The sequence below is a fragment of the Gopherus evgoodei genome, chromosome 2 (assembly GCF_007399415.2).
Source record: "Gopherus evgoodei ecotype Sinaloan lineage chromosome 2, rGopEvg1_v1.p, whole genome shotgun sequence".
NCBI lineage: Eukaryota > Metazoa > Chordata > Testudines > Testudinidae > Gopherus > Gopherus evgoodei.
The window spans coordinates 48654583-48680848 of record NC_044323.1 but is presented as its reverse complement, the minus strand read 5'-3'; the positions used below and the strand labels follow the sequence as shown (position 1 = coordinate 48680848).

Below are 26266 nucleotides of genomic sequence, written 5' to 3'. Positions count from 1 at the left end.
AGAGACGCCAGTTTGACCACAATGAATTGATGCAGGCTACATTTTTAGGACTAACAGGCCTTCAGCCAGGCCTCCGTGTGTGTGTGTATGTGCGCGTGTGTGTGCGCCCCCTACTACTTAAATGCAGTATCCGGGTTTTTTTGAGCGATGGCTAAGTATTGAGTGTGCTATGATGAATTCTAATTAGCTGACTCCCAAAAGCCAACCATCTCTTCCTAAAAGTCTTGCACGGGAGCTCAGAAGTGATTATGTTGTACTATGTATTAATTAGTGTAAGCTACAGTAGGTAGCAGTAGAACAGCTAAAACTGCAGTGATGGAAACATCTGCCTCATGCATTCTCTCAAATTTTCTGCATAGGGGTCAGATGTCTGTTCAGGTGGTTTTTGTTCTGCGTTATTCTGTTTTTAAGAAGATAGGAAATGCCCAAGAAGCCTGTTTTAAATCAGCCCCCTTTCTGGTTGTCAGTTGTACCTCTTCACTTCCCCCATCCAACTTTTTATTTTACTGTCATCTACTTCAGTGGTTCTCAACCAGGGGTACATGTACGCTGAGAGGGTACTTAGTGGTCTTCCAGGGGTACATAAACTCATCTAGAGATTTGCCTAGTTTTACAGCAAGCTGCAAAAAAGCACTCGCAAAGTCAATGAAAACTAAAATTTCATTCAGACAATGACTTGTTTATATTGCTCTGTATACTATACACTGAAATGTAAGTGCAGTATTTATATTCCAATTGATTTATTTTATAATTTATTATATGGTCAAAATGAGAACATAAGCAATTTTTCAGTAATAGTGTGCTGTGACAGTTTTGTATCTTTGTCTGATTTTGTAAGCAAATAGTTGGTGAAACTTGGGGGTACACAAGACAAATCAGACTCCTACAAGGGGTACAATAGTCAGGAAAGGTTGAGAACCACTGATTCTATTTGATGCTTGGAGTGAAAGAATTTCAGTTAACTGGCAGTAAACTGTGGTACATTTAATTTATTTTTAGGCAATTAAAGCTATTTGCTGTAGATCACTAAACTATATAACAGTGCATTAAAAAAAGCTGATAAAATAATAAAATAAGAAAAAATTGACAATTTCAGTAGTGAAATTAAAACTTCCATATTGTCCTATTCCCTAGAGCATCCACCAATCTTGTTAGAGAAGATAATGGTGGGAAAGGAGAGTGTAAGGATTACCACTGTGTCTGAATTCCTTTCTGCTACTAGAAAGCAATTCTGACCGTGGAACATTTTTTAAATGTAAATCCAATCAGTGTTTGAATACTAACACACGCAGGAATTTCAAAGTAGAATTGTTTCCATGTGTAGAAAATGGTGATTTGTCTGCCAGTGCTTTATTTATAAAGCATTTTGGTTACTGTTTGACTTTGGGGATATCTAATTGTGTTGGGAATGCCCAGTGCTCTTGTCTTTTCCATTCCAGTCATAACAGGTTACATTTTTGCAATAACGCAGAAAATGGAACTGCAATTTTCAATTATTTTTTAAGTTTTTTTCTAACATACTGCTAGGTAATCCCAGTGGTATCTGACATTGACTTCACTCTACACATATCTACTATCCACATATCTATCTGGTTATAAGATTCACTGTAGTGAAATGGTAATCTAGTTTTTTCTTTTTTACTCTTCTCATTTTCCCCACCCCTCCCCAATTCCTACCCTTGCAGAAAGCTCCAGGTGATGTTTCTCGCCCTGTTCTCATCCAAATAGCAGAATCGGCCTATAGATTTGCCCTGGGTTCAGTTGCTGGAGGTTAGTCATGAATAAGTGCAAGAATTTGCATCTTTGACTGTCTGTCTGTCTGTCTTTTTCTCCCGTTTAAGTGTAGGAAGACAAAGCCTTGCCTATCTTTCTTTTTGAGCCATAACTATGAGAGAGAATGAGAGTGGGGGAACCCGTTGTATAATTTCTTTTGTACCTACAAGTGATCAGAGATTTACAGGTGGTTTTTCTGCCTGGCTTGTCACCAGACTGGTTTCATAAGAGGCAGGCTAATGATGAGGAAGGGCTATGATGATGAACTTTTAATTAAAATAGACTGTGACACCTCTTTATGGAACCAGCTTATATTGTAGATGAAAAAGACACAAGTGATTATTGAGATATAAGCATAGAATGTGTCTATTACTGTTGTTGTTTTAACAACAACAACATTGTATTCAAAATAACACTTTTTCACACACCAAATTTTGTTTGCAGCTGTTGGAGCAACTGCAGTGTATCCAATTGACCTGGTGAAAACTCGAATGCAAAACCAGCGCTCTACTGGGTCATTTGTGGGAGAACTTATGTACAAAAATAGCTTTGATTGCTTTAAAAAAGTGCTGCGTTATGAAGGCTTCTTTGGACTGTACAGAGGTCAGTTTCCAAATGTTATATATAATAGTAATATACCAAAAAAAGTTTTCTGCCAACCTGAATTCCTCAGTCCCTGTTGTTGTTAGGGTTTGAATAAAAAAGGAAAAAATTAATATTCTGGGCCTGGTTTATACTTGTGTAGTCTAAATGTCTTTGATCAGATTTGTTGCTCCTAATAAGTCAGAACTCTCTTCTAGGTCAGGGGTCTGCGAACTTTTTCATAGTACAAAGCACATCTTAATAGAGAAATTGTCTTGGGTGCCTCTTCTTCCGTTCATTCACAATGTCATGGACCACCTCCCCTTCCATCTGCAATTGTATAGCATTGCTGTGGCAACTACAGCAATTGCTTACAGGTAAAACTTAGTATTAGAAAAGCGTTTTTTGTCCCTTTAGCAGTCTTTAGTATGATGGGTGTCTTGTAATTTTTGACAAAAGTTAATCAAACCATCTACTTCTGCTTTTCATTTTATTTCACCCTCCCGTCTGTTCTGTATCTTCTGGCTGAAGACAGGAAGGAAAGACAATACTATGTGAATAGCCAGCTCTTCTTGGACCATCAGCATGTGCTTCACTAATCACCAGTTGTCCAAGGAATGCAGTTTGTCATCTTTTATGTATATCAGCCCCTGTTATCTTGCTAGCCATTGCTCCAACTCAGAACCCAACAGACTGCTGGGTTCAAGTATTGACACAAAAAGCAAAAAATCAACAGTATTACTTTAGGTGATGGATAGGTAGTTACAGATAATCATAAACTGATACACGTGGCTGCAGTTTTTCCAGTAGGGGCACACAGGTAAAATAAATTCCTCTTCTTCTGGCATCAGACATATTAAGTACACTACCAGCGGTAGTTTATGCTCCTCTGACACATGGGCCTTGGCTACACTCACACTTTACAGCGCTGCAACTTGAGTGTGAAAAAACACCCCCCCGAGCGCTGCAAGATACAGCGCTGTAAAGCGTCAGTGTAATCAGGGCAGCAGCGCTGGGAGTGTGGCTTCCAGCGCTGCACGCTACACCCATAAGGGATGTGGTTTACGTGCAGCGCTGGGAGAGCTCTATCCCAGTGCTGCCGCTCTGACTACACTCACACTTCAAAGCGCTGCCGCGGCAGCGCTTTGAAATGCCAAATGTAGCCATACCCATAGATCAGTGAAGATTCTCATACAAGCCTGGATTGAAGCTGATTTTGGATATTTCTTTAGAGTACTAGATACTAGCATACTAGATACTGTAGTGACTGAATATCATTTCTGAAAACAACTCTTATTTTTGGTCAGACTTCCCGTAAGAAATTCAACCTGAGGCAGACATAAAGCATAGAAAATTTTAGTCCAACAGATTACAGTTTGACAAAGTTATGAGCAACTGAAAACAGAGAGTTATAATACAAAGTGTTAGGCAACTGTAATAATAGTTTGCAGTGGCGGTGTAGACTTGAGGAAGAGCTCTGTGTAGTGTGAAAGCTTGTACCTTCTTCCAACAGAAGTTGGTCCAGTAAATACCAATAAAAACCTGCCTTGTCTCAACCTTAATAATAGGTGTTGCTACACACTCTTCCTGTAATGCAGTGCTCGCTGAGGTGTGCCCCCCTAATGGGTGTGGAGAAACGTTCGGGGAGGGGTGTCCGGCAGGGCCCGAGACAACATCCATGGTGGGGGGAGGGGTCGGGGGGGCGTGCCATTCAGTTGCAGCTCCATCCCCAGCCACAGTTCCGCCCCACCCTCATTCCCTCCTCACCTGCGGGCCAGCTCTGCCCTCATTCCCTCTCCATCCGCAGGCCAGCTCTGCCTTTGGCTCCAGCTACTCCCCCATCCCTAGTTCTGCCCTCACTCCTATGCTGAGGAATCCTTGGCTGTGCAGTAATGAATGGGGGGCACGGACAGATTCCACTACTTGGGGGGGGGAGTTGCAGGGGGAAGCGTGACAGGAAAAATTTGGGCACCACTGCTGTAACGTGTGCTTTGAATTATTGGATGTTGGTTGACTAATTCCTCTATAAAATACAGATTATGTAGATTAAACGCAAAGGATATTTAATGTATCCTGCATGATTTTTGAGCAAATCTAGTAATTTAGTAGAGTGCTGTCAGAGATTTTCTTCTTGCTAGAGGTTTCTAGCAACCAAAACCTTAGAAAATGCCCAACTATTAGATGAAAAACATAATTTAATTTCCTAGTGTACAGCTGCTTTATCTGTGTTTCCAAAATAGCAAATTGACGCCATCAGGATGCAATGAGAATTCCATTATATCGTCTTCTGAAGAATTTTATAAACTGCTCTAACACAGAGGAATTTCAAATTGGGGAAATCACACATGTCCTGCATAAACTCCTTTTGCTCATTGTGGTGTTTGTACATTGTACTGTCTTGCTCCTTTTGGCAGTTTCTGGGCAAGTAATATTGGGTTTATGAGCTTCCTCCACCACAGCCCATCTTCCCTTTTATCTTGAAGTAGATTCTGAATCAGTGAATTTGCAATTGTTTGACAGTGTTAATGCCCTAAACACGGGATTATGATCTCATTTCAGGATAAACAGGAGGAGAAACTGGATTATTTTGAACAACACAGTCATTGTAGAGGCAATTTGCTGGCAGAGTAAACTGCATTTTGTACAAATGCTTTGTTTGAAGTTCGCTCTGGTGTAACTTCCCTTTTTAAAGATGAATATAGATGGAATTTATTAAAGAATTTGGAACTCCCTCTAGCTACTTGCAGTGGTTGTTAGGCTGCTACCGGATTGCCAGGTGTATGACAAAAGGACACTGGGAAAGTTTGGCAGCAGAGGGGAGGTTAAAGAGGTTCCAGTTAGGTTTGGATGCTGAAGGGGGTGACGAGAATTTGAAGGACGAATTTACAGATGAGTACATTCACCTGGTATATAGCACTGTGGTTACTTTGACAAAAATAACTTCCCATGTCATTTCATGCTATTGTCTGAGGAATTTAAGTATTTAAAGTTAAAGTAGCACATATGTGCCACTGTTCAATAACTGAGGCTCTTTATCGTAACATGTTTGTTAGCAATGGAAAGAACTCTGTTAACAGTGCAATTATTCAGAACTGAGAAAGTTGGGCATTCAACACTCTGCGCATCGCAGTGTCAGACAAGTGAGCAGGTCTTCCAGACCTTACTCGGGATATTTTTTAAACACATCACATTTTTCCGTTCACTGGAGTGAACAGATGTTTGTTCTTTTCTTTTCTTTTCCTCTCTTTTTCTTTTCTTTTTCTTTTCTTTTCTTTTCTTATTTCCACTCCAATTTTTAAAAGAGCAGAAATACCATGTCTTAAACCACTAATCTCAGATAAGGATAAATTACACCATCTTGTGGATGTAAAGAGAGCATTAAATTTTCTTTGAAGAGAATTTAGTCCTACTGATAATTGGGATGGTGTCACTTGGAAGACACCTAGATACCCATTATCAACGAGCACAGTATAAATACCGGTACATACTTTTTGTAACTTTCTAACATGCCAGTGTGGAAATGATATGGACTTTATTTTTCTCTTTATTCCGAAGATGGCACCTGCAGTGCCACGATACGCCCCCCCCCCAACTCATAATCTGTAGTCTTTAATCACTCCTTTTAGTCACTGTATAAATTTACATGTGTCTCATACTACTAATGAAATGGGATCGCTAAGATAGAAACTTCATTTTTCTGGAAACTTGCAGTTGGGTACCAATTTATGGAGTGGTATTATTCTCATATTGTCTGTTTTCTTGTGTAAATCCTGTAACAGGAAAGTTTGCAGTGTTCAATTACCAACTCTGCATTGTGTGTCAGGGGTTTCAAGCATTTTAAATAGATTGAGCAACAGCTCTTCCCACCTACTCACTTGTTTGTGTGGTGTAGTTACCTGATACTAAAAAAAAAATAAAAATAAAGCATGGTGTGAAACCAAGATCTGATCATCCATACAAATCTATAATATATTTTTGATTAATAAGGCCTGTCTCCTCCACTGCAGAAATGAAGCAGAAACAGTTAATGGTGCTGATTTGATATATACTGATTTGAAAATTGTTCCTCTGATTCCATAAGCTCTGAATTTAATTTGCAATACTACATTTTTACCGTATCCATCTTTGCCTTCTTTAAGAGCCTTAGTGTAATGTGAGGATAAGATGTGCATAGATTGTATGGGGAAACTCTATTAAGTAGCATTTCTCTGTATTTTATATATATAATATTTTATAGGTGGCACACACAGCAACACGTCTAATTAAAATTTACTATGTCTTTTCATACTATGAAGGGTTTTTTTGTTTTATGTTTTTTAAGATGCTTTATAATTTTCACTTTGAGTTGAAACTTCCTCTATGAGGTAAATTGTCGTGGAAAGCTTTAGTAAAAACAATTCAGTTGGGTTTTTTGAGTGCAGAAGAAGGCAGATGGGAAGAAATGACTTTTGCCGAGATAAACACATTTTTGCTACTTTTTTGAGTACCTTTACTATGTTGAACAAATGGGGTAGAAAAAATGTGACAAAATGACCATTCCCAAATCTGTCCAGTGAAAATCAGTTCGATTTGGCCTAATTATAAGGCTTCCAAAAAATGGACACTGAATATATATACAATTTCTTTAAATTAACGGTCTCCCAATATTTTGTCACTGCACGTCTGTCAAAGTCCATGGAAGATTTTCTGTTGATTTCATTGGGCTTGAGGTGGAGTGTGTGAAGTGTGCATGCACTGTCTCTTATATCCAGGAAAGGCCCAGATATACTCTGTTACGCTGATGTAAATTCAGATTTACTTTAGATTTATAAAGTGATGATTGCAAATAGAATTAGGTTCAAAATAACGCACAGATTGTTAGAATTCAGTCTTATTCAGTATGTGTCCCTGCCTCATTCATTGCGCACAACTGGCTGAATGAGACGGGGGTCTTGTGGAAAAAGTAGTCATTAATGACATGATCACACATTATCAGAGTGTATTTGCATGGAACACAGAGTTAAGGTTACACATGCAACTAAAACTAATTGAAACTTTTCAAAATTTAAAATTCTTCAGCTAAATATGGACAGTTTTCCTTTGCAAAATTTTACCCTTTTTTGGCCAGCTGTACGTGCAGTTGAACCCAGTGGAATTTTCTTTTGTTTGACGGTTTAGCAATGTAATTGTAATGCTGTTTTAACATAATTGTTTTGGGTGGAGAAATGTACGTGTGTGTGCTTGTAATGATGCACATAATTAATAAAAAAAATTCACACTATTTCTTGAAAAGCAGAATATAGTTTGACTGTTTCTGAAACAACAAGCCAAATGATACTGTTCTCAGCAAATGTCAATAGCAACCAGAAATGCTGGAGGGTTGGAGCAAGACAGAAAAAAAATCTGTGAGTCAGACTAATGTATTTTTCATCCTCTTTGTCATGCAAATATCCAGTTTGGTGGCAAAAAAGCCCTTTGGGAAGCAGGCTCCTTAGACATAGAACTATAGTTGTATCCTCTTCACCCAAATATAAGAATTGCAAATGTTAGATTTAGTGTCATTTTCCCCAAAGTACTGTGTACATTATTGAAATACTTAAGGCCTGCTTCTGCACCTCTTGCTCAAAGGGTTAGTTCTCACATATGTAAATAGTGCCGTAAATCACACCCCCTTTTCACTGTGCACAATGCTGCACTTGAGGGAACATTCTGTCCCCTCATCCCTTCTGTAAGGTTCTGTGTCTTCTTTAGATCATTTCAGCTGTACTTTTACAAAAATAGATGGTTCACTTTAATTCAACAAAGCTGTGCTGACCAGAGACTCTCAGTTCCAACTGTATAGTGCAGCTCAGTGTCTAAGCTTTGGAGAATTAGTGCTCTAGACAAAGTGCTTGGCTTAAGAATGCAGTTGTACATGTTTGGCTGTTTTGCATTACTTTCTTTCATATCCCTTTAGGTCATTCCACCTAATGCTATTGTTTCATGCTAGCAAAATGCTTTATTCTCTTGGTTTTGAAATGCAGATAACTTGTTTCACACTGCAGAACTACCTTAACTTTTGTCTGAAGAAATAACAGAACACATTTTGATGTGTAGATCAGAATACAGTATTATTTTGGTTAAATCTGTCTTGGTATATACATTTCTTAAATCACTAATATTAGTTTAAGTGCAGAGTAACTAATATATGGATAGGAGGTTGCTTTGACTTCATGTGGCAGTAAGAAGTTTGTTCTTGAAATGGAATGTTTAAGTACTCATTACATGTAATAGGAGAAAATTGCCTAAAAAATTGCCCTAGTTTCTGTGTGGTGATCTTTGCATATAGCCGTTGATTTGTTTAGCTAATACTAAGCTATTTAGTACATTTAAGCTCTCTTTGTGTGTTTACAGGTCTTTTACCACAATTATTGGGAGTAGCCCCAGAGAAGGCCATAAAACTTACTGTAAGTCTGAAAGTGAGGGTTCTCGCTTTAGCCATGATTTGTATGTCTGAATTTCCAATGTGGAGACGTAGGGTTTTTGTGCTTTAGTGTGTTAGAATATATTCCATGGTTTTTGTTAGATGAGGTTTTTCTTCCAAAGGGTATGGCAATTGCTCAGATCTCAACCATGGGCACTGCAAGTGGTGTATAAGCAGCATACTTGTATTTCTGAAAAGGGGCTGATTTAAACCTATCATTTGGGGGCTTGATTCAAAATGTACAGTCTCCCTAACCCACTAGTTTTACTCTACTGTTTGTTTTGAAGTAGCCCAGGCCTTGATTTTGTTTCTTCTTACAAAGTAACAAGATCCCGGCCCTCCCCCCACCGCAGCAGTTGTGTTTAATACCTAAATTAATATAAAAGAATGCTGGCACACAATGGAACTCTGATATGAAAGGAACCTGTTTGCATGTATTCCTATTATGTACATTACTTGCTCTTTAGCTCATGTAATTTTAGATTTTCTGAATATTTTGAAGGCATTAAAGAATTTCTCATTATAACCTAATCATAATGCATTGTTTATACACAAAAGCCAGTGATAATGTTTCTTTTTCATTAAACTAACATTGCTATAAAATGTATTGCATCTTGAAATCCAATTTTAAATCAGCTTTCAGTTACCATTTTGGAGACTCTTATGGAAACTTATGATTATTTCATGTATCTTTAAAATAATGTGTTTATTTGAAAGAACAGTACTACAGCCAGCTTTACAATATTTCATATAGTACATAAGATTTTATTTAATATCTGTAACTGTTTGGCATCTTGATAGATGTAACATCTGGATTTATTTGCATTTTTAATTGCACAAAATTTGTAATTACTATGTGCTTCTCACTCCTTATTTATCAGCCTTCATAAATCCTTGTTTTTAAGGTTAATGATTTTGTGAGAGACAAATTTATGAGCAAAGATCGTTCTGTCCCACTGGCAGCAGAAATTCTTGCTGGCGGTTGTGTAAGTATCTTCTTTACATTTCCTACGTTTGGGAGAGATTAAAATATACTATATAAGATTACATTTTGTGGACTAAGGTTTCTGTTTAACCACAGATCCAGTACAAGGAAAGAATCTACTAGAGCAACTCAGTTCTTTCCTAGATAGTCCAGTTCTTGATGTGGAAGGGTAAACATTTCTATACTTCTTGCTTTCTAACTAATTTGTATAATTCTTCATGTTTTAGAATTGTTTCCTTAATAAAAGGCACATTGGCTGCAGCTTATGGCCTAAATAGGATTCACGCAAACCTTTCCAGAAGTTAATAATCATTGCATTATTTCATTTTGGCACTGTGCGGTGTCACTTTTTTCCTGATGTTATATTGCGCCCACTGATTTTCACTTTTTGCAGTGATACTGGCTTTGTAAATGGCAAAAACTACTCATGCTTTCTTGTGTTCATAGGAGACGTAGGCTGTGTAATGTTAACTACTAAATAATGCATTCCTGAATGTAGGCTGTATTTAAAACCCAGCATAGTTTAGAAGACTGTTTTCCTTGCACAGAATAGTGTATTAGTGAATAATCTGTATCTCATTCTGCATAGTTTACACTTTAGTTTAGTTCTATCGAGTCATACTATATCTCACTTTATCTGGTGTATTGATTTTGTTCAAGCGAATATAAATAAGTAAAATGAACTCTTGTTCAAAGACTAGTGCACTTTAAAGATAAAGAACACTGTTTATTTAAACTGGCTTTGATCATTGGGGCAGAGCAGTGCTGGTATATTTTCAGTCTAACTTAGTTTCTGCTGTCATAAGACAAATGAGGTCACATTTTAAAGCAGTTTCTATCTGTGCTGAAAATTATGTTGAACAACTTAAAAACAAATAATTCTATCCTAACATCAGTAGTGCAGGGATTCATGCTGTATGTGCTTGCAAAGAGCACGTTATGATTATCTGAGCCTCAGGGTGAAGTTGTAGTACAGACTGAGAAGTCCTGGCTTTCTGTAATTCTCATGGGATGAAGCAGGATTTGGCTGCTGTCTGACTACTGCTTCTGTTTGATCACTGACCTGTCGTAGACTGCCAGGTAGGATCCCCTTGTTCTGTAACTTTAGGAGCATTCAAAAAAAAAAAAAAAAAAAAAAAGAATGTGGGCTTGTAAAGACCCAAATAAAAGCACACACTAACTGAAGGGAAAATGCAATAAAGTACTTATGGATACAAAAATGTTTGCCCGTCCCATTTAGAAAATTTTTAGTTGTGTGCATATGTCATATAGAATTCAATGCATCTTTTCAACATGAAAATGCAGTAAATTAACCTAGATTTGTTTTATTGGCAGATCTGAATTTTTTTATGTAGTGCAGATAACACTAGTTCTTTCACTGTAACCTATCATTTATGAGACTGCTGCAGCAAGCCTTTTTCAGGAGTTCATTGTAAACTAAGGATCTGCTTTAAGAGGAAGATTGCTTGGGACTTATTTTAAATATACTGTAAATGTTGGATTATCCCAGTTGGTATTTGAAATATAAAGTTAATTGAGATTCTTCATAAAGTTCTGGTAAGAGATGTGGTGACAGAGTGCCTTGAGTTTTCTTTAATTGAAGTGTTTCACTTAAGGGTACAGCTTAGTTCCAAGTAGATAGGTTGTGACTTGTATTGTCTTCCTGCAGGTGGTCTCATTTTTTGTTATTTGTGCATCCACTTCAAACTTACAGCACAGATTGCCTTGAGAAGTGATGCCTAGTTATTCGCTTCAGTGGGAGCAGAGTCAGTTCTTTGGGAAAGTCCACTCTTGTCTTTTACATCTACTTAAAACATTGATAATCCCCCATGTGGGAGGCAAGAAGAGAGTGGTGTATAGTATGTCAAGACTCTGTTATGGCTTATTGTTAATCATTATCCTACAGAAGTTTACAGGATTCCAAGAATATCAGAATTGCTCCTAAAGGAGGGCAGCCAATTAAGATGAATTTTGAAGGGGGAAGCTGTCGGATCAGCTTTCCGCTCGCCATGCTCAGATCTCAACTACAAATGGGTGATAAATTTACATTTAAAAATATTGGTCACCTTCTCTGATCTCCTAAGTCTGGACTATTTGATTAAGCAGGAATGTCTACACTTTTTCATGTTATAAACGTGGGTATTTTATTTTTGATTCCAGTTCTGAGCACAGTGGGAGGACCAACCAGCTCTGTAGATGTATTTGTCTCTTTAGGAATACAAAGGGCTTTCAAGGGTTCAGTATCACATGAGCGGTTCCACTCCGCTGTTCGCCCAACCATTGCTAGGCGTTGACTTTTAAGTCCCTGGGGAGCTCACCTTGCATCATAATTACTGAGAATTAGTACACATGGCTGACTTTTGCACTTGTCACCAAAGCTGCTTGTTTCATTGAACAAGCCTTTTTCTGTTTTGTAAACTGTTTTCTCCCCTGCAAAAAAATGCAGAAAGATCCTTGCTTCATGACCTCATGGTATTTAGTTCAGCTAACAGCCTGTTTCATCGCTTTTATTATGTGAAGATGAAAGTGGTAGTTTATCTAAAATTAAAAGAAAATAAAAAAAAAATTCCTAGAACACAATTAAAAGAAAACTGTAACCTTTATAGATTATTTTGATACAGTGGTTTATGGAGAGTTGAAGTGTAAATCACTCTATTGAATCAGAAGTGCTAAATTCTGCTTCCTTACTTATAAGAAATTCTACTATTATAAGGTCAAACTGCTGCTATTATTTATTATAATTTATTAATATATATTTAATGCAGTAATTTGCCTGGTGCTTGACAGCCATGAAGAGATGTGATCCCTACCTGTTTGGTACTCCTATCTTCATTCGTGGGTTTTGAGTATCCTTTATAGTCCCTTACACTATTATAATTCTACACATCTTCATTTCCAAGATGTAGTAAAGTGTCCAATGATACCGTGGGGCTAGAATTCAAATCTGTTAAAGACCTATGCAGAAAATATAGGTTAATTTCCTCAACTTTAAAAATGCAAAAACATGTTACACAAAATTGTCCTAATATTGTGGCTACCTGCAAGGAGACCCTGATAAGAAGACGAGTGTATGGCTAGGTGCAGGGTGACAGAGGCTGAGCACCTTTTGTAGTAGTAATAATCTTAAAGCTTCCAGAAGAGAACATTTTTCTTCCGAACTTTAAAGTTATTTCACATTGGTAACTGTTCCAGTGAAAGCTACTGGCGTTTGAGGCCATCCTGGTTTAATGATATACCACAGTATTGCCTGAAAGGGAAAGAGGGACCAACAAAATGTAGAAAGCCAATTTTATTTTGAAAAATGATTATTCATATTGCACATAGCCACTTAGGGCTGTTACTGGTTAAGACATTAAGTAATTTTTTTGATACAGTAACACGACTCATTGTCTCATTTGGATCAGAGAGTAATCACAGAGTAAAAACTCCAGTTGCATTGTGATTTAAAGTAAGACTGACTTTTTTTAAGAAGATGTCTGTGTCATAAAACATTGAGATGAATATTCTGCTTGCTTGCATAAATATTAGTTTTTTTTGTCAATGGAGTGATGGCAAAATGAGTAACTTGTCTTAACTCTGGAAGTAGGGACAGACATTCAAGTACTGAAAATAAAATATATATTAAAAAATACAAACAGTTGGTCACTGGATTGTTAGCAGGAGAAGGAAAAATAAGCAGTATGACTTAAAATAAATACCTATACAAAATCTCTAAACTACTTGCATTTACTGATACAAAAACACCCGTATAAATCAGTAGCCTGATACTTTGTAAGAAGCACTACAAAGCAAAATTTTGTTCTTCCCTAAAGTACACAGTCTTTCCCTACACTGCATCTGTCTCCTCACTATTAGCTGATTTTAAATCACGTACCACAGTACGATTACAGCTCCCGTACAGACTTGTTTTTATTTAAGTTGTTAAGATAGATTTAGATATATATTTTTAGAGGTTTTATGTTTATAATAATAAAACTGAGACATACTGGACCTGCATGGATAATCTCAGCTCTCCCATGGAACATAAAAATTAGATGTTACAGGATTTTAGGGTTTATTTAACTAGAAAGTGTGCAAAATTCTTGTCAGCAATAATTTATAAAAGGTAAATGCACTAACATTCCATGGAAGTTGTGACAAATAATCAATCCCACTGCAAATTCTTAATACTTTTACTTACAACATTGCTTTTGTTTTTGAAGATAATAAAGATGAGGCCAGTGGTGTCCTGTAAGTTGTTCTCTCTCTCTGGCATATTGTAATCAAGGCACAGAGCTGGAGGATTGCAACTACCAAAACCTTCTTTAGATGTCTTGCCTGCAAGAATCCAGAAACTCTTACAAGATTGTAGGCTAAAGGAAACTGGAGGTGCCATTTCTGTTTTCCGTGTGCAGAAACTTAAAACTGATAAATTTATTATATTTGGCTGAGAAATCTAGGTTATGGATAAAAAGAAACTCAGAGCTATATGCCAGGAAAAAAAATGTGCATGTCAGAGAGAAAACAGAACAGTCTCATTCTTCTTAATGCTAAAAGTTCTGGTACAGTGTATTAAGGTTGTTAGAGAAATAATGGTGTTCTTTATGATTGCTGATATTAACTTTGAAAGGAAACTGAGTACACTTTTTTGAACTCTTAACAGATTAACTCTAAGAGGTCTATTCTCCCATCAATACATGCATATAACTTCCATTAGTGTCAGTAGGAGTTGCACATGCATATAAAAACCCAAGATTCACTTTTCTGGTTTAAGGAGGAACTGGGGAAGATCCAACTTTTATTTTCATTGCCAATTGAAATTAAACTGCCTATTTATTAACTTGCTTAAAAGTCCCTTAACTTTAATTTAGCTTTTAAGAGTATGGCCTTCTTCTCTGACTTATTGTGTATGAATAAATTTTAACTATATATAAAACATTAACCTCTTGTGCATATATCTAGATTCAGACTCAAATTTAATTTGAGAGATACTATTTGGTAAAGCCAGATGTGCTTTAAAACTGTTACATTTGAATTGTTTCCAATTAATTGTTCATCCAACCTTAGTTTTAGGTGTTGTGTTGAAGAGTGGTGGCAGATAAAGTAACATAATATTCTATCCAGGTCGTTGTAGCAGAAAGTCGTCTTATTAGGGAGGGAGAGTCTGTGGTGTATATTTATCCTTCCACTCTCCAGACCAGATGAGGAATTCCAAGCTGCCTTTCCTTGTAGTTTTGGATTTTCTCCTACTAGTTCACTGAATCTTTCACCCACCCCATCTGTTTAAAATGGCTTTTCTTAAAGTCTGTAGGGCATGTTCATATACACACACAAAATACCTATTCCAAGTGATGATTTCTCTGCAGTATATATACTCTTATTTTAGGTTTGTTCATTTAATGTATATTTTCCAAGGCATATTCCCTGGGACAAATCAGAGAGGCTGATTTTTTCCAATAGAATTTGTACAGATCATAAAACAATTCGGGAGAGGGGCAGCATGGTTTTCATTAGTTTTTTCAAAGCCTAAAGCATATAATCCTTTTGGACTATAAAATCCCATTTTTTCATTGAATGTGCTTAATGTTCTGCACATTTTAAATATTTAAAACATGATTTTACTACTGTATTGTGAAAGTTTATTGTATTGACAAGATATTTTATAGCCTCAAAAATATAATTTGTTTTAAATTACCTTTAACTGCACTGCACTTTCCAATCCTCCTTTTAAAGGAAGCTGAAGTTTTTAGTGTTAACCAGTACAGGTCCAAAAAACTAAAATTTTAAATCCAAATCAGGACTTCAGATCCAGTTATCTAGTAGAAATGGGAAGATACTTATAATGTGACAGTACCAAGAAATAATGGATTACAGTTTTAATACAGCTACCATGCCTTAAGGCATGGAAGGTCTGTAAATCATTAAATGATACCACTAGTAGTCAAAATAGACAAAAGTACAGCAGGCAGAGCCAGATGTTAACATATTTGACAGGGCTGTAACTTAATTGCTTTTATGACACCAATCAAGTTGGCTCCACTTTGATTTCTTGGCGAGGCTTCTGAAGAACAGTTTTACCTGTAAAGTGGAAAATAGAAAATCTACTGTTTTTCCGTTGCAAAACTGGTCAGAGCTTTGTAAATAAACCATCATTTTCTGTTCAGCTATGTTGTTAAAAAATGAGGGTGAAGAAATCTCAATAACTTGTGTCTATTTGTTACAGAAATATTCAAGCAGGAATCTACTTTACTATGTTTGATTAGACTGATTGCAATTCCATTTATGGAATGTTTTAATGTGAATGTCTGAGAGAGCTTGTTCCCCAGTTTTTGCTACATATGGATATTGAAGAAGCTTTAAGTGTTTGAGATTGCAGCATGGGAACTTGGCCGTTTAGACTATCCAAACTAAAAACCTTTAACCAGAGCTAGAATAACTACCCCTCAAAGGAGAGGCACACTGGGAAAATGCTACTTGTCAGTATGAGTCTAGCTCCTTTGCTGAGTTTATCAATGTCCGGTCATAAGCAGAGTGAGCCAAGTGGTAGTGATCACAGGTGTGCTACACATTTTCAGTGGCAAATGTACATGTTGGAGAATGCTATCCACGCCTTTCTATAGATAGCACAAACAGGAAGAGGGTGAGCAGTAGTTGATGAATGAGTAGAGCTCCCCCACCTTCCTGCCAGTCAGGAGATAAGTGGACCACCCTACTCAGGAACTGTGAAGGGACAAACAAGTCAAGTCAAGAGCTGACTGGTCTGGGTATCTCCCCTAGAGCTGGTTGAAAAATAAAAAAAGAACTTTATGAAAAAATGTGAAGCAACTTCCATTTTTCATTATTTGAAATGGATCCTCTCCCCCTTCCCCATTAACTATTTTTAGCCAAAACTTTATCAAAGTGCTTATCAAGTTCATCTACTGAGTCCCTGGATTTTCAATAATCAGTTCGCTGAAAAATCCTGGTTTTCAGTAAATGAAATATTTTGAGTAAAATGTGAAAAATTAGTGGAATTTTTAAAAAAATAATTAAATTTTCCATTTTTTTAAAAAAGACACTTTTCAAAGAATAAACTTTTTGTCTGAAATTTTTGAACAAGCTCTGTTCTCACCAAAGTGCCTTCCCTCAAGTGCCCCTACGAAAACATGTCTTGAAGTCTATGTTGCCTCCTAGCTGATTGGAATATTTTTTCAAGCCTGCCTTTCAGTAATCTGAGACAGAGCTGACCACTCTAGAACCCAGTAGATAGGAAAGGAGATGCCCAGTAAAAAAGCATGTATAGCAATACTCTTTTGATTTTTTGGTATTTGTAAAACAGGACTTTTGAAGAGACTAAGGTTGTTTAAGACCCTGGACTGGGACTCGGTACATCTCAGGTTCAGTGTCTGATTCTGTCTGTTACCGCGGGCAAATCACTTAATCTCAGTTGCCCATATATGAAATGAGGATAATGCTACTTCCTTTCTCTCACTCTTTGTGTATCTTGTCTGTTTAGATTCTTATCTTCCTCAGGGAAGGGCTCTTGTTTGCTATGTGTTTGTACAGTGCCCCACAGGTGCCACTAAACAAAACCAAAAAAGTGTGGGAGGAGAGGTATACACAGTAACATGCAGCTTGTGAGGGTCAAGGACACAAGGGGTTTTCTGAACAGCCTATCAGGCAAATTATTAAAGTCTTAGTAGTTCCATTTCAAAGATTAGGAGTGATTGGGAGAAAGTTACACCTTGATGGGATTTTATTCCAAGGTGGGGATGGGATAGTTTTTATATATACTCTGTGTGTGTGTGTGTGTGTGTGTGTGTGTGTGTGTGTGTGTGTGTGTTTAGATATATATAAAAAACAGTGGTTGCCATTAAAAAAAGGCAGTACTGATTCTCATTTACTGCATTATTTCTCTATCCTTATAATAGGAAATTACTACTGTACCGTAGGCGACACTGTGCAATAACTATTGAGAAATGTGGACATTTTTCTTATCGCTACCAGCGTAGAGCCCCTGATTGGCCACACTAATTACAAAATAATATTTTGATCCAGAGTGATTTAACCTTTGTATTGTCATAGTGAATGCCACAAGGATAGTTCCTGCTCCAAAGTGCTTTATGTCTAAAACCAAGACATGAGTATGGAACACATGAGCAGTCCAGGGTAGGGGGGGTTGAGGAAGGGGCTAACAAATAGCTATAATGTGATATGCACAATTGTTAGCCAGTCTGTAGTAGTGATCACAACTCTCCACAAGCTTAGCCATCACCAGGTTGTACTTCCTGCATGTATTATGGAAGAGGTGAGTTTTGAGGAGGCACTTGAAGGAGGACAAAGTGACAATAGATATCCAGCCAGCTGTAAAGTGTAAGCAATCTCCAAATATCCTTTGCTGAGAGTAGAGTGTAAAAGAGATCATGGGTTGGAGAAGATGGAGGTCAGAGCAGTTAAAATTACATTTCACAATTATTGAAAAAGTCTGTGGAAGGAGAAGTCTGCAGCTTCATTTGGGCAAGGGGTCATCTAAATTCACACCATGTACAGATCCATAGAACTTGCTTCCTGAAGGTTAGGCTTGAATTTACACTTGATCTTTTCAATGAGTTCCTAGCAATTTCCACTTGTGAAGATGGGTCTCATTTAGTCCATAGACGCAAAAACCTCCAGTTACACTAAGATATGAAGTTCCCATTCTTTTTAATGTGGTGGTGGTGAAATCCTACTTTTATTATGTAAAATACTTTTAGCACAGCTAGGTGACTTTTGACCTAAGTAGTCAAGTATAAAATAGACAGGTTACTTGTTACACTGACATATAATTAAAATGGTGTGTATTAAATTAATATTTTTTCACATGAGGTGGAACCTCATTTTCTTGTTAACAAAAGAAAAATACTTAGACTTTTTCCACTTGTCCTTTTCCACCCAGGAAAGCAGAGCGAAATTAGAAGAAGGGGTATGATGCATCTAGACTACTGTACAAGGCTACAGTGCCATCGAGAGGTGGTCTGATAAAATTATAAACTCTAAGATCAGAGTATTGTCACTTATGGGAACTGTAAAGAAGAAAACATTAACTTACGTTTTTTTAAAAGTGCACTTTTTATATATTTTGTCCATATATGAAGGCTCATTAATCATTTTATAGTCATCGTGGTTTGTATAGTTGTGTGTTATGTATAATTCTTGGATAATGGAAATATTCAACTTTTAGTCTCATGCCTTCCATCAAATAGAGAGTATAAACATTAGTGTATTATCATTAAAAACCACTCATGTTGTAAGTTTAAGTGATGCTTTAAAAATAAATTGTCTTTACGTCAGCTGTTGGATCGTTGCAGTATAGTGTAGTTTGCAGGACCTGCAAAGGTTTTCTATACAGCACTTTTAGGATGAATTCCCACACATTGGTCAAATTCCCCTAAGGATGATGCTACTACTGTGGCTGCAGATTTTCTTCTTGTGTATCTGAAATAGGACATAAATGGCAGGTTTGATTTTTGTGCTGATATATGTTATAGTAGCATCCTTATGGGTTAGTGAATGAGATTTAAAATGACTTTGAAAGGAGGAGAATTTCAACCCAGTAATTGGATGCAGCGAGATTGAGCCCATCCACGGTTTGTATTGACACAATTATAACTCAGCCTATGGCAGGCTTTTCTTCATTAGTTGAGAAGAAATTTTTAACCTAAGAGTGTTAGGATCTGTGAAAAGGAATGTGTTTAACTTTAACTAAAGCATTTGTACTTTAAAATAATTGTTTAGATGAAGTGGAAAGAAATTCAGAAATCCCGAAATGTGTAAATATTTCATTCTAAATGAAGAAAAAATGGGGATTATTAGGCTATAGTTAAAAGGTAAAATGTATATTAAACTCTTAATAAAATTTACCCAGAAGGGATCATGTTGTATAGTGGTCATAGAGGGGAGACAATTAAGCTTGAGTATTTTGAATGTAATAGCTTTTTATTCTTTAATAGTTTCAGACTAAGCACATTGTTTACAAAGTCTGCCTTTTTTGGTGCAGGCTCCAGCAATATTAAAATAACTTTCTACTGCAAAGATTACAAAAAATGGATTTAAAGCCCCTGACAATTTTTACAAGGTAAAATGACAGGAAAATGTTTTGCATGAGGTTTTTGTCTGTGAGTTCCATAAATAGACAATACTAGCAACTGAGGATACACTTGTGATTTCAGCTACTGGAATGGGTTCTCTTCCTGGCTCTGCCACAGGCTTAATTTGTGACTTTGAGTGTCTTAGGGCTGGTCCACGCTACGGGGGGGAAATCAATCTTAGATACGCAACTTCAGCTACGTGAATAACGTAGCTGAAGTCGAATATCTAAGATCAGATTACTCACCCGTCCGCACCGCGCAGGATCGATGTTCGCGGCTCTCCCTGTCGATTCCGGAACTCCGTTGGGGTTGATGGATTTCCGGTATCGATATAAGTGCGCTTGGGGATCGATATATCGCGTCTAGATTAGACGCGATATATCGATCCCCGAGCAATCGATTTTAACCCGCCGATACGGTGGGTAGTCTGGACGTGCTGTTAGGGCTCGTCTACGCTGGCAATTAACAGTGCTGCAACTCTCGCTCAGGGATGTGAAAAAACACCCCCCATGAGCACAGCAAGTTGCAACGCTGTAAAGTGCCAGTGTAAACAGTGCTCCAGTGCTGGGAGCTATGCCCTTCATTGAAGTGGGTTTTTTTAACGCGCTGGGCACCGTGACCACACAAGGCACGTTAGAGCGCTTCCGCAGCAGCACTTTAGCATAGGGCTAGTCTATACTGTCAAACTTAATCTCTGTTTCAAATTCCCTGTTAGTAAAATCAGGATAATGATACTTACCTGATAGGTGTTGTCATAACCTAGTCCCAGATTTGGACCTTAGCGTCCAAAATATGGGGGTTAGCATGAAAACCTCCAAGCTTAGTTACCAGCTTGGACCTGGTACGGCTGCCACCACCCAAAAAATTAGTGTTTTGGGGCACTCTGGTCCCCACAAAAACCTTCCCTGGGGACTCCAAGACCCAAATCCCTTGAGTCTCACAACAAAGGGAAATAATCCTTTTTCCCTTCCCCCCTCTAGGTGCTCCTGGAGAGATACACAGACACAAACTCTGTGAATTTAAACAGAGGGACTCCCCCCTCCCCGTTTTCCAGTCCTGGAGAACAGAATTACCGAGAGTTAATCTCTCTTTCCCCCCTCACCCAGAGGGTATGCAAAGTCAGGCGAATAAATCTAACACACAGAGATCTCCCTCTGACTTCTTCCTCCCACCAATTCCCTGGTGAGTACAGACTCAATTTCCCTGAAGTTTCCCAGTAAAGAAAAACTCCAACAGGTCTCAAAAAGAAAGCTTTATATAAAAAGAAAGAAAAATACATAAAAATGGTCTCTCTGTATTAAGGTGACAAATACAGGGTCAATTGCTTAAAAGAATATTGAATAAACAGCCTTATTCAAAAAGAATACAAATCAAAGCACTCCAGCAACTATAGACATGTAAATACCAAAGAAAAGAAATCATATAACTCACTATTTGATCTCTTTGTCCTTACAACTTGGAAACAGAAGATTAGAAAACAGAAATCACTTCTCAAAGCTGAGAGAAAAGCAGGCAGACAGACAAAGACTGAGACACAAACTTCCCTCCACCCAGAGTTGAAAAAAAATCCTGTTTCCTGATTGGTCCTCTGGTCAGGTGCTTCAGGTGAAAGAGACATTAACCCTTAGCTATCTGTTTATGACAGGTGTGTTGTAAGGAAATGGCCTTTAATATTTGTGAGGCTTTCATACTGTAGAAAAGTCCATCAATGCTAAACATATGGTGAATGGTTTAGTTAGGAAGTATTCTGGCCTTCTACACATTAGCCCTTTCCTCCTAAAATTTCCCACCAATGACATTCGGCTAGAGCAGATACCAACATTGAAGGCTAGGTGAACACCACATCCAGTGTATGGTAGTGCTGCCACTGGAGCTGTATCAGTGCTCGCTGGTGTTGATACAGCCTTAGAATTTTAGCTGGTGAAGAAGATGTGTGGTGGAAAAAATGTACACATACACATCTTGAACCTTTTAGTCAAGTACAGGCTGGCTCATAACTGTGAACTGCTGACGGTTTGGGCTTTTGCAGCAGGGTAAGCTGCTAAATCTTTGGTCAAATCAGTATGCAAGGTAAGCCCAGCAAATGACAAAAGTTGTAAGATATTTTGGGGATTCTAGTTAATACTATTAGAGAGATTTTCTTGGACTTGCCACTTGAAGCTGTTTCTATAGAATAGTTTGCCTTTTTCTTAAAACCTGTCATGTGGATAGGCTAAACAAGTAATCACCATTTGGCTTTTGGGTTCTCAGTAATACTTTGCTCTTCTAATATCACCTTCCATCTGCAGACCTCAGAGGGTGTGTACACACTGCAGTTTAAACACCTGCGACTGGTCTGTGTCAGCTAACTCGGACTTGTGAGCCTCAGGCTGGGGGGCTGTAAAATTGCAGTGTGGACATTTGGGCTCAGGCTCGAGCCTGGGCTGTGGGGCCTTCCCCTCTCATGAAGTCCCAGAGCTCAGGCTCCAGCCCAAGCCCAAACATCTACAGTGGCTAAAATGGACCAGCTGTAGATGTTTAATTGCCGTGTAGACATGCCTTAAGCGCTTCACAAATGTGAGCAAATTAAACCTTCCAGTGTGAGGAAACTAAGTGGGAGAATCCCCATTTTGCAGATTGAAAATTGATACAAAGGAAGAGTAAGTGCCCAGAGTCACTAACACTTAATTCTGTGTATAAGTGGTCATGGAACTCTGAGACTTGAACTGCAAGACACAGCCTCAGAAAGACACATCTGCTTTATACATATATTTCATTGTTCCTCAAAACTGAATCTGCATCTTTACTCTGGCATTCAGATTTACACTTTTAAGCATTTTTTTATGGATTTGTAAATTGCTCAATACATTTTAGTGAGTTTTCCTCATCCCTGTTCAGTTTTATGAATTGAACTTCCATTTTGTCGTTATCTTTTGGATTTTGATATTTGGTTTCCTGTTAGAGAAAATAAAAGAAATGTGTGTAAATTCAATCAGTACATAGTGAACTGCTAGGAAATCAGGTGTGGAGAAAAAATAGTTTATTTTGCACTAATGTAAATCTGTTCATGTATGTGAAACAAAGTTTATTTGATTATTCGTCAAAGGATTGGGAACAGTCTGAATTTTAGTTATTGGATACTGTGCAACAACAAATACTTTACCTCTTTTTTTGAAAATCTTTATTCTAGAAGAACAAATATATTTAAAAATAAAGTATGGAAAAATTACATTACATAAGATTGTTTCAAGGGCTGAAGATTTGTGTAAAGCAGGAGCACTGACTTATAGTAACTCTGGAAATCAAACGGTGAAGAGAAAAGGGGTTAGACTTAAAATAATGTTTTTCAGAGATCTTTGATGTATATTCACAAATGAACATAACACATTACATGTAGGATTTTTCTCCTCCTCAAAATGAAAAATGTCTAATTGTACGTAGGAATACTTAGTATGTGCCTCATGAAGTGATGCTTATGTAAAAATGAGTCGCCATAAAGGCTTTCCAATCATTTTGATTCCTGATTTTTTTGGGAGATATGTGGATGGGGAGGAAACCGTGATAGCAGCAGACTGGCTGTTTTATCACTAATATTTTGCTTGAAGAGTGTATCTTAATAAAGTACAGAATTGAGGTCAGTGTGCATGCTGAAGACTTTCTGTTGTCAACAGGAATAGCAGTTTTATGCGTACCAGTATTCTGGTTTGGTAGAAGCAGCTAAATTATGCCAATTTGAAAGTCAAAACCAATTGAGCTGCACAAGAGCATGCTTTTTATGGTCAAAATAGGAAACATTTGGGATATTTTGGAGGTTATATAAAAACTTTAATTTGTAACCACACAAAATAAGTGCAGTCTAAATGGTAGGCAAGAATATTTGTGTATGCCATTTGCTGTTTCTCTGGTGTATTAGTTAAATAGCATAACAGCACACGTTTTGTTGGAAGATGGTTAATGTGTGCCATTATTAATATTAAAAAAACGCAACCTCTCCTTTCTTCCCCCCAAACAGGTGCCCATAGTGCTTCAGATATGCTTCTTTTTTATTTATGGTTACTTAGATTTTGCTATTTCATTCTAAAATCCTTTTGCATTTGTTTTTGCCTTTCCTGCAAATATGGTAGCATACCTGGTACTCGAGCAGGATACAATACTTTTGCTGTATAACTAAGCAAATTGATGTGTGTTGGAAAAACTGTCTGCAGAACTTTGGATTGGGGTTTGAATGAATAATACTGCTTCTACTTAATTTAATGTAATACTTCTCTGTAATTTTGATGCAGGAATAAATCTTTAACAAGATCTGTCTATATAGTCGAAGTGAAAAGGCTTCATGCTGCAGTAGTTAAGACCCTAAAATATGTGTCGATTTTAAAGACCGTTACAGGTAGTTTAAATCCATTTGTGAGATTTAAAAAATTATATATATAAACCCAGTTTATAAATAGAGATTTTTGTTTAATAAACTTCTTGCAGTGCTGCAAAATAACTAAGATTTTGTAACAAAATAATGATCCTGTGTACAGATGATTGTGTGCAGATTTCTGAAAACGGACTAAAATGACTTTTGATGATGATATTCAAATTTTGGAGGTCCGTAAATTCTAAAAAGCATAGGAAATTCACTGCTTTAAATTCATATGTTATCTGAACCAGTGCCAAAATTGTGAGAGAGAGATCCTGCCAGACTCTGCTCTTCAGTAGCATGTTTAAGTACTGGCAGGCAGATCTCAGTTTCTTTACTTAGTTATCAATTCTTCCTTTCATTTTATTACTTGCTTTACAACGTTCTTGGCTTGTTGGTATTGTGAAAATTGATGTTTCTGAATTTTTCTTCTAACAGCAACTGAGCTAATATCTGTACTGTAGTACAACTGAGCCAGTGTGATGTACTGTAATGTTACTAACCTATCTCTCTCCTTCTCCATTCCCTCATCCTCCACGCTGAGTGAGGGTAGATGTTTTACCTTGTGGATTGTAATGCATTAACTAATTACTGCTAAAAATCCATAATTTGTAATGGCTTAGCTGACTGTACCAGGAATGAAACTTCTTTCTCTTGAATGTTGCAAGATCTTCGCTGCTCATAGTTTAATGTGTTCACATGTTCATCCTTCCCCTTCCCCTTTTACTTTCAGGCTGGAGGTTCTCAAGTGATCTTCACAAATCCACTAGAAATTGTCAAGATCCGATTGCAGGTGGCTGGCGAAATTACCACTGGTCCACGAGTTAGTGCCCTCACTGTATTACGGGACCTAGGCTTTTTTGGCCTCTACAAGGTAACTTTTTATTAAATGTGAATTGAAATTCAATACTAAAAGCTTCTGTAAATAAGAGACATTAATTTTAGTAGATTAATTCCATCATGCTTAGGAAGGTTGATGTGCAAATATGATTAGTACAGGACACATCTTTGATTCTTTACTGCTGCATGAGATAGCTATATCCTTATCCTTTACTAAACAAAAGGATCATACGAAATACTGTAGCCATAATGTTTGCTTGTAGGCATAGTCCTAGATTTCTCTCCTCCCCACATGCACCCACACACAGGGGTAGGGGTAGAGATATGGCAATAAAAAGCATGGAATGTTGTGGCCCTCTAGTGTTCCCTGCATATACCTAAACGGGAAGGCTGTGGAAAGATATATGCATTCCAACCATAATTACACACAATAATATGTCTTTATCTAATGTTGTGCATTTAGAATTATTGAAACATTGTGAATGTAGAATTATTCAAAACTATCTGGCCAGATCATCTGCTAGCTTAAATTGGTATAGCTCCTTTGACTAGAATGCACTGGTTTACTTCATGCGTCTAAGGATCTAACCTAATGTCCTACCTAAGCTGTAATAAAAATTAATGGTTTTCCAGAGTGTAAATGACTTAATTTTAAATCCACTTTTGAGATATTAAAACAGAGACTCACTTTTTTTTTTGGAGTTTTGGATTTGATCTGCTGCTGCGTTTCACTTACCAGCTTATCCAGATGTTATAATTCATTTTAGTGATAAGCGTTTAAGTGCCATATAAAACTAGTTTAGAAATACAGACAACAGGAACCAAAGAGTCTGGCATAACGGCAAACCCCATAGTTCTCTGGAAGGTTTTCCCTGCCAGGTTAATGGACCAGTTAGTAGAAAGGATAGGGATGGGATTGTTTGTTTTTTATGAGTGGGCACAGAGAGCCCCACACTGTAGCCATTACCCATGTGAGCAATCTACACTCAAGTGAGTAGTCTAGTTCTCCTCAGTTTGTGCAAATAAGGGCAGCCAGATTGGAGCTTTTTGTAGAGAAGCATAGAAGGATAGGACATCTCGTTGTCCATAACATTATAAGTCATGTCTTAACAAGTTTAACCACAGGACAGAAAGTAATGGCTATATTCTAGTAGTTCTCAAACTGTTTTTTCCAT

General features: G+C 37.4%; 1 protein-coding gene across 5 annotated transcripts in view; it reads left to right on the top strand.

Annotated features, from left to right (window-relative positions):
- Window positions 1-26266, top strand: part of SLC25A13 (solute carrier family 25 member 13) — a 137293-nt gene that overhangs the window by 94482 nt on the left and 16545 nt on the right. For all 5 annotated transcript variants that reach the window (XM_030550623.1, XM_030550624.1, XM_030550621.1 and 2 more), the window contains 5 exons: window positions 1686-1770; window positions 2218-2376; window positions 8728-8780; window positions 9703-9783; window positions 24985-25125. In XM_030550623.1, the coding sequence (XP_030406483.1) occupies window positions 1686-1770; window positions 2218-2376; window positions 8728-8780; window positions 9703-9783; window positions 24985-25125 (519 nt within the window). The remainder of the gene's footprint in view (window positions 1-1685; window positions 1771-2217; window positions 2377-8727; window positions 8781-9702; window positions 9784-24984; window positions 25126-26266) is intronic.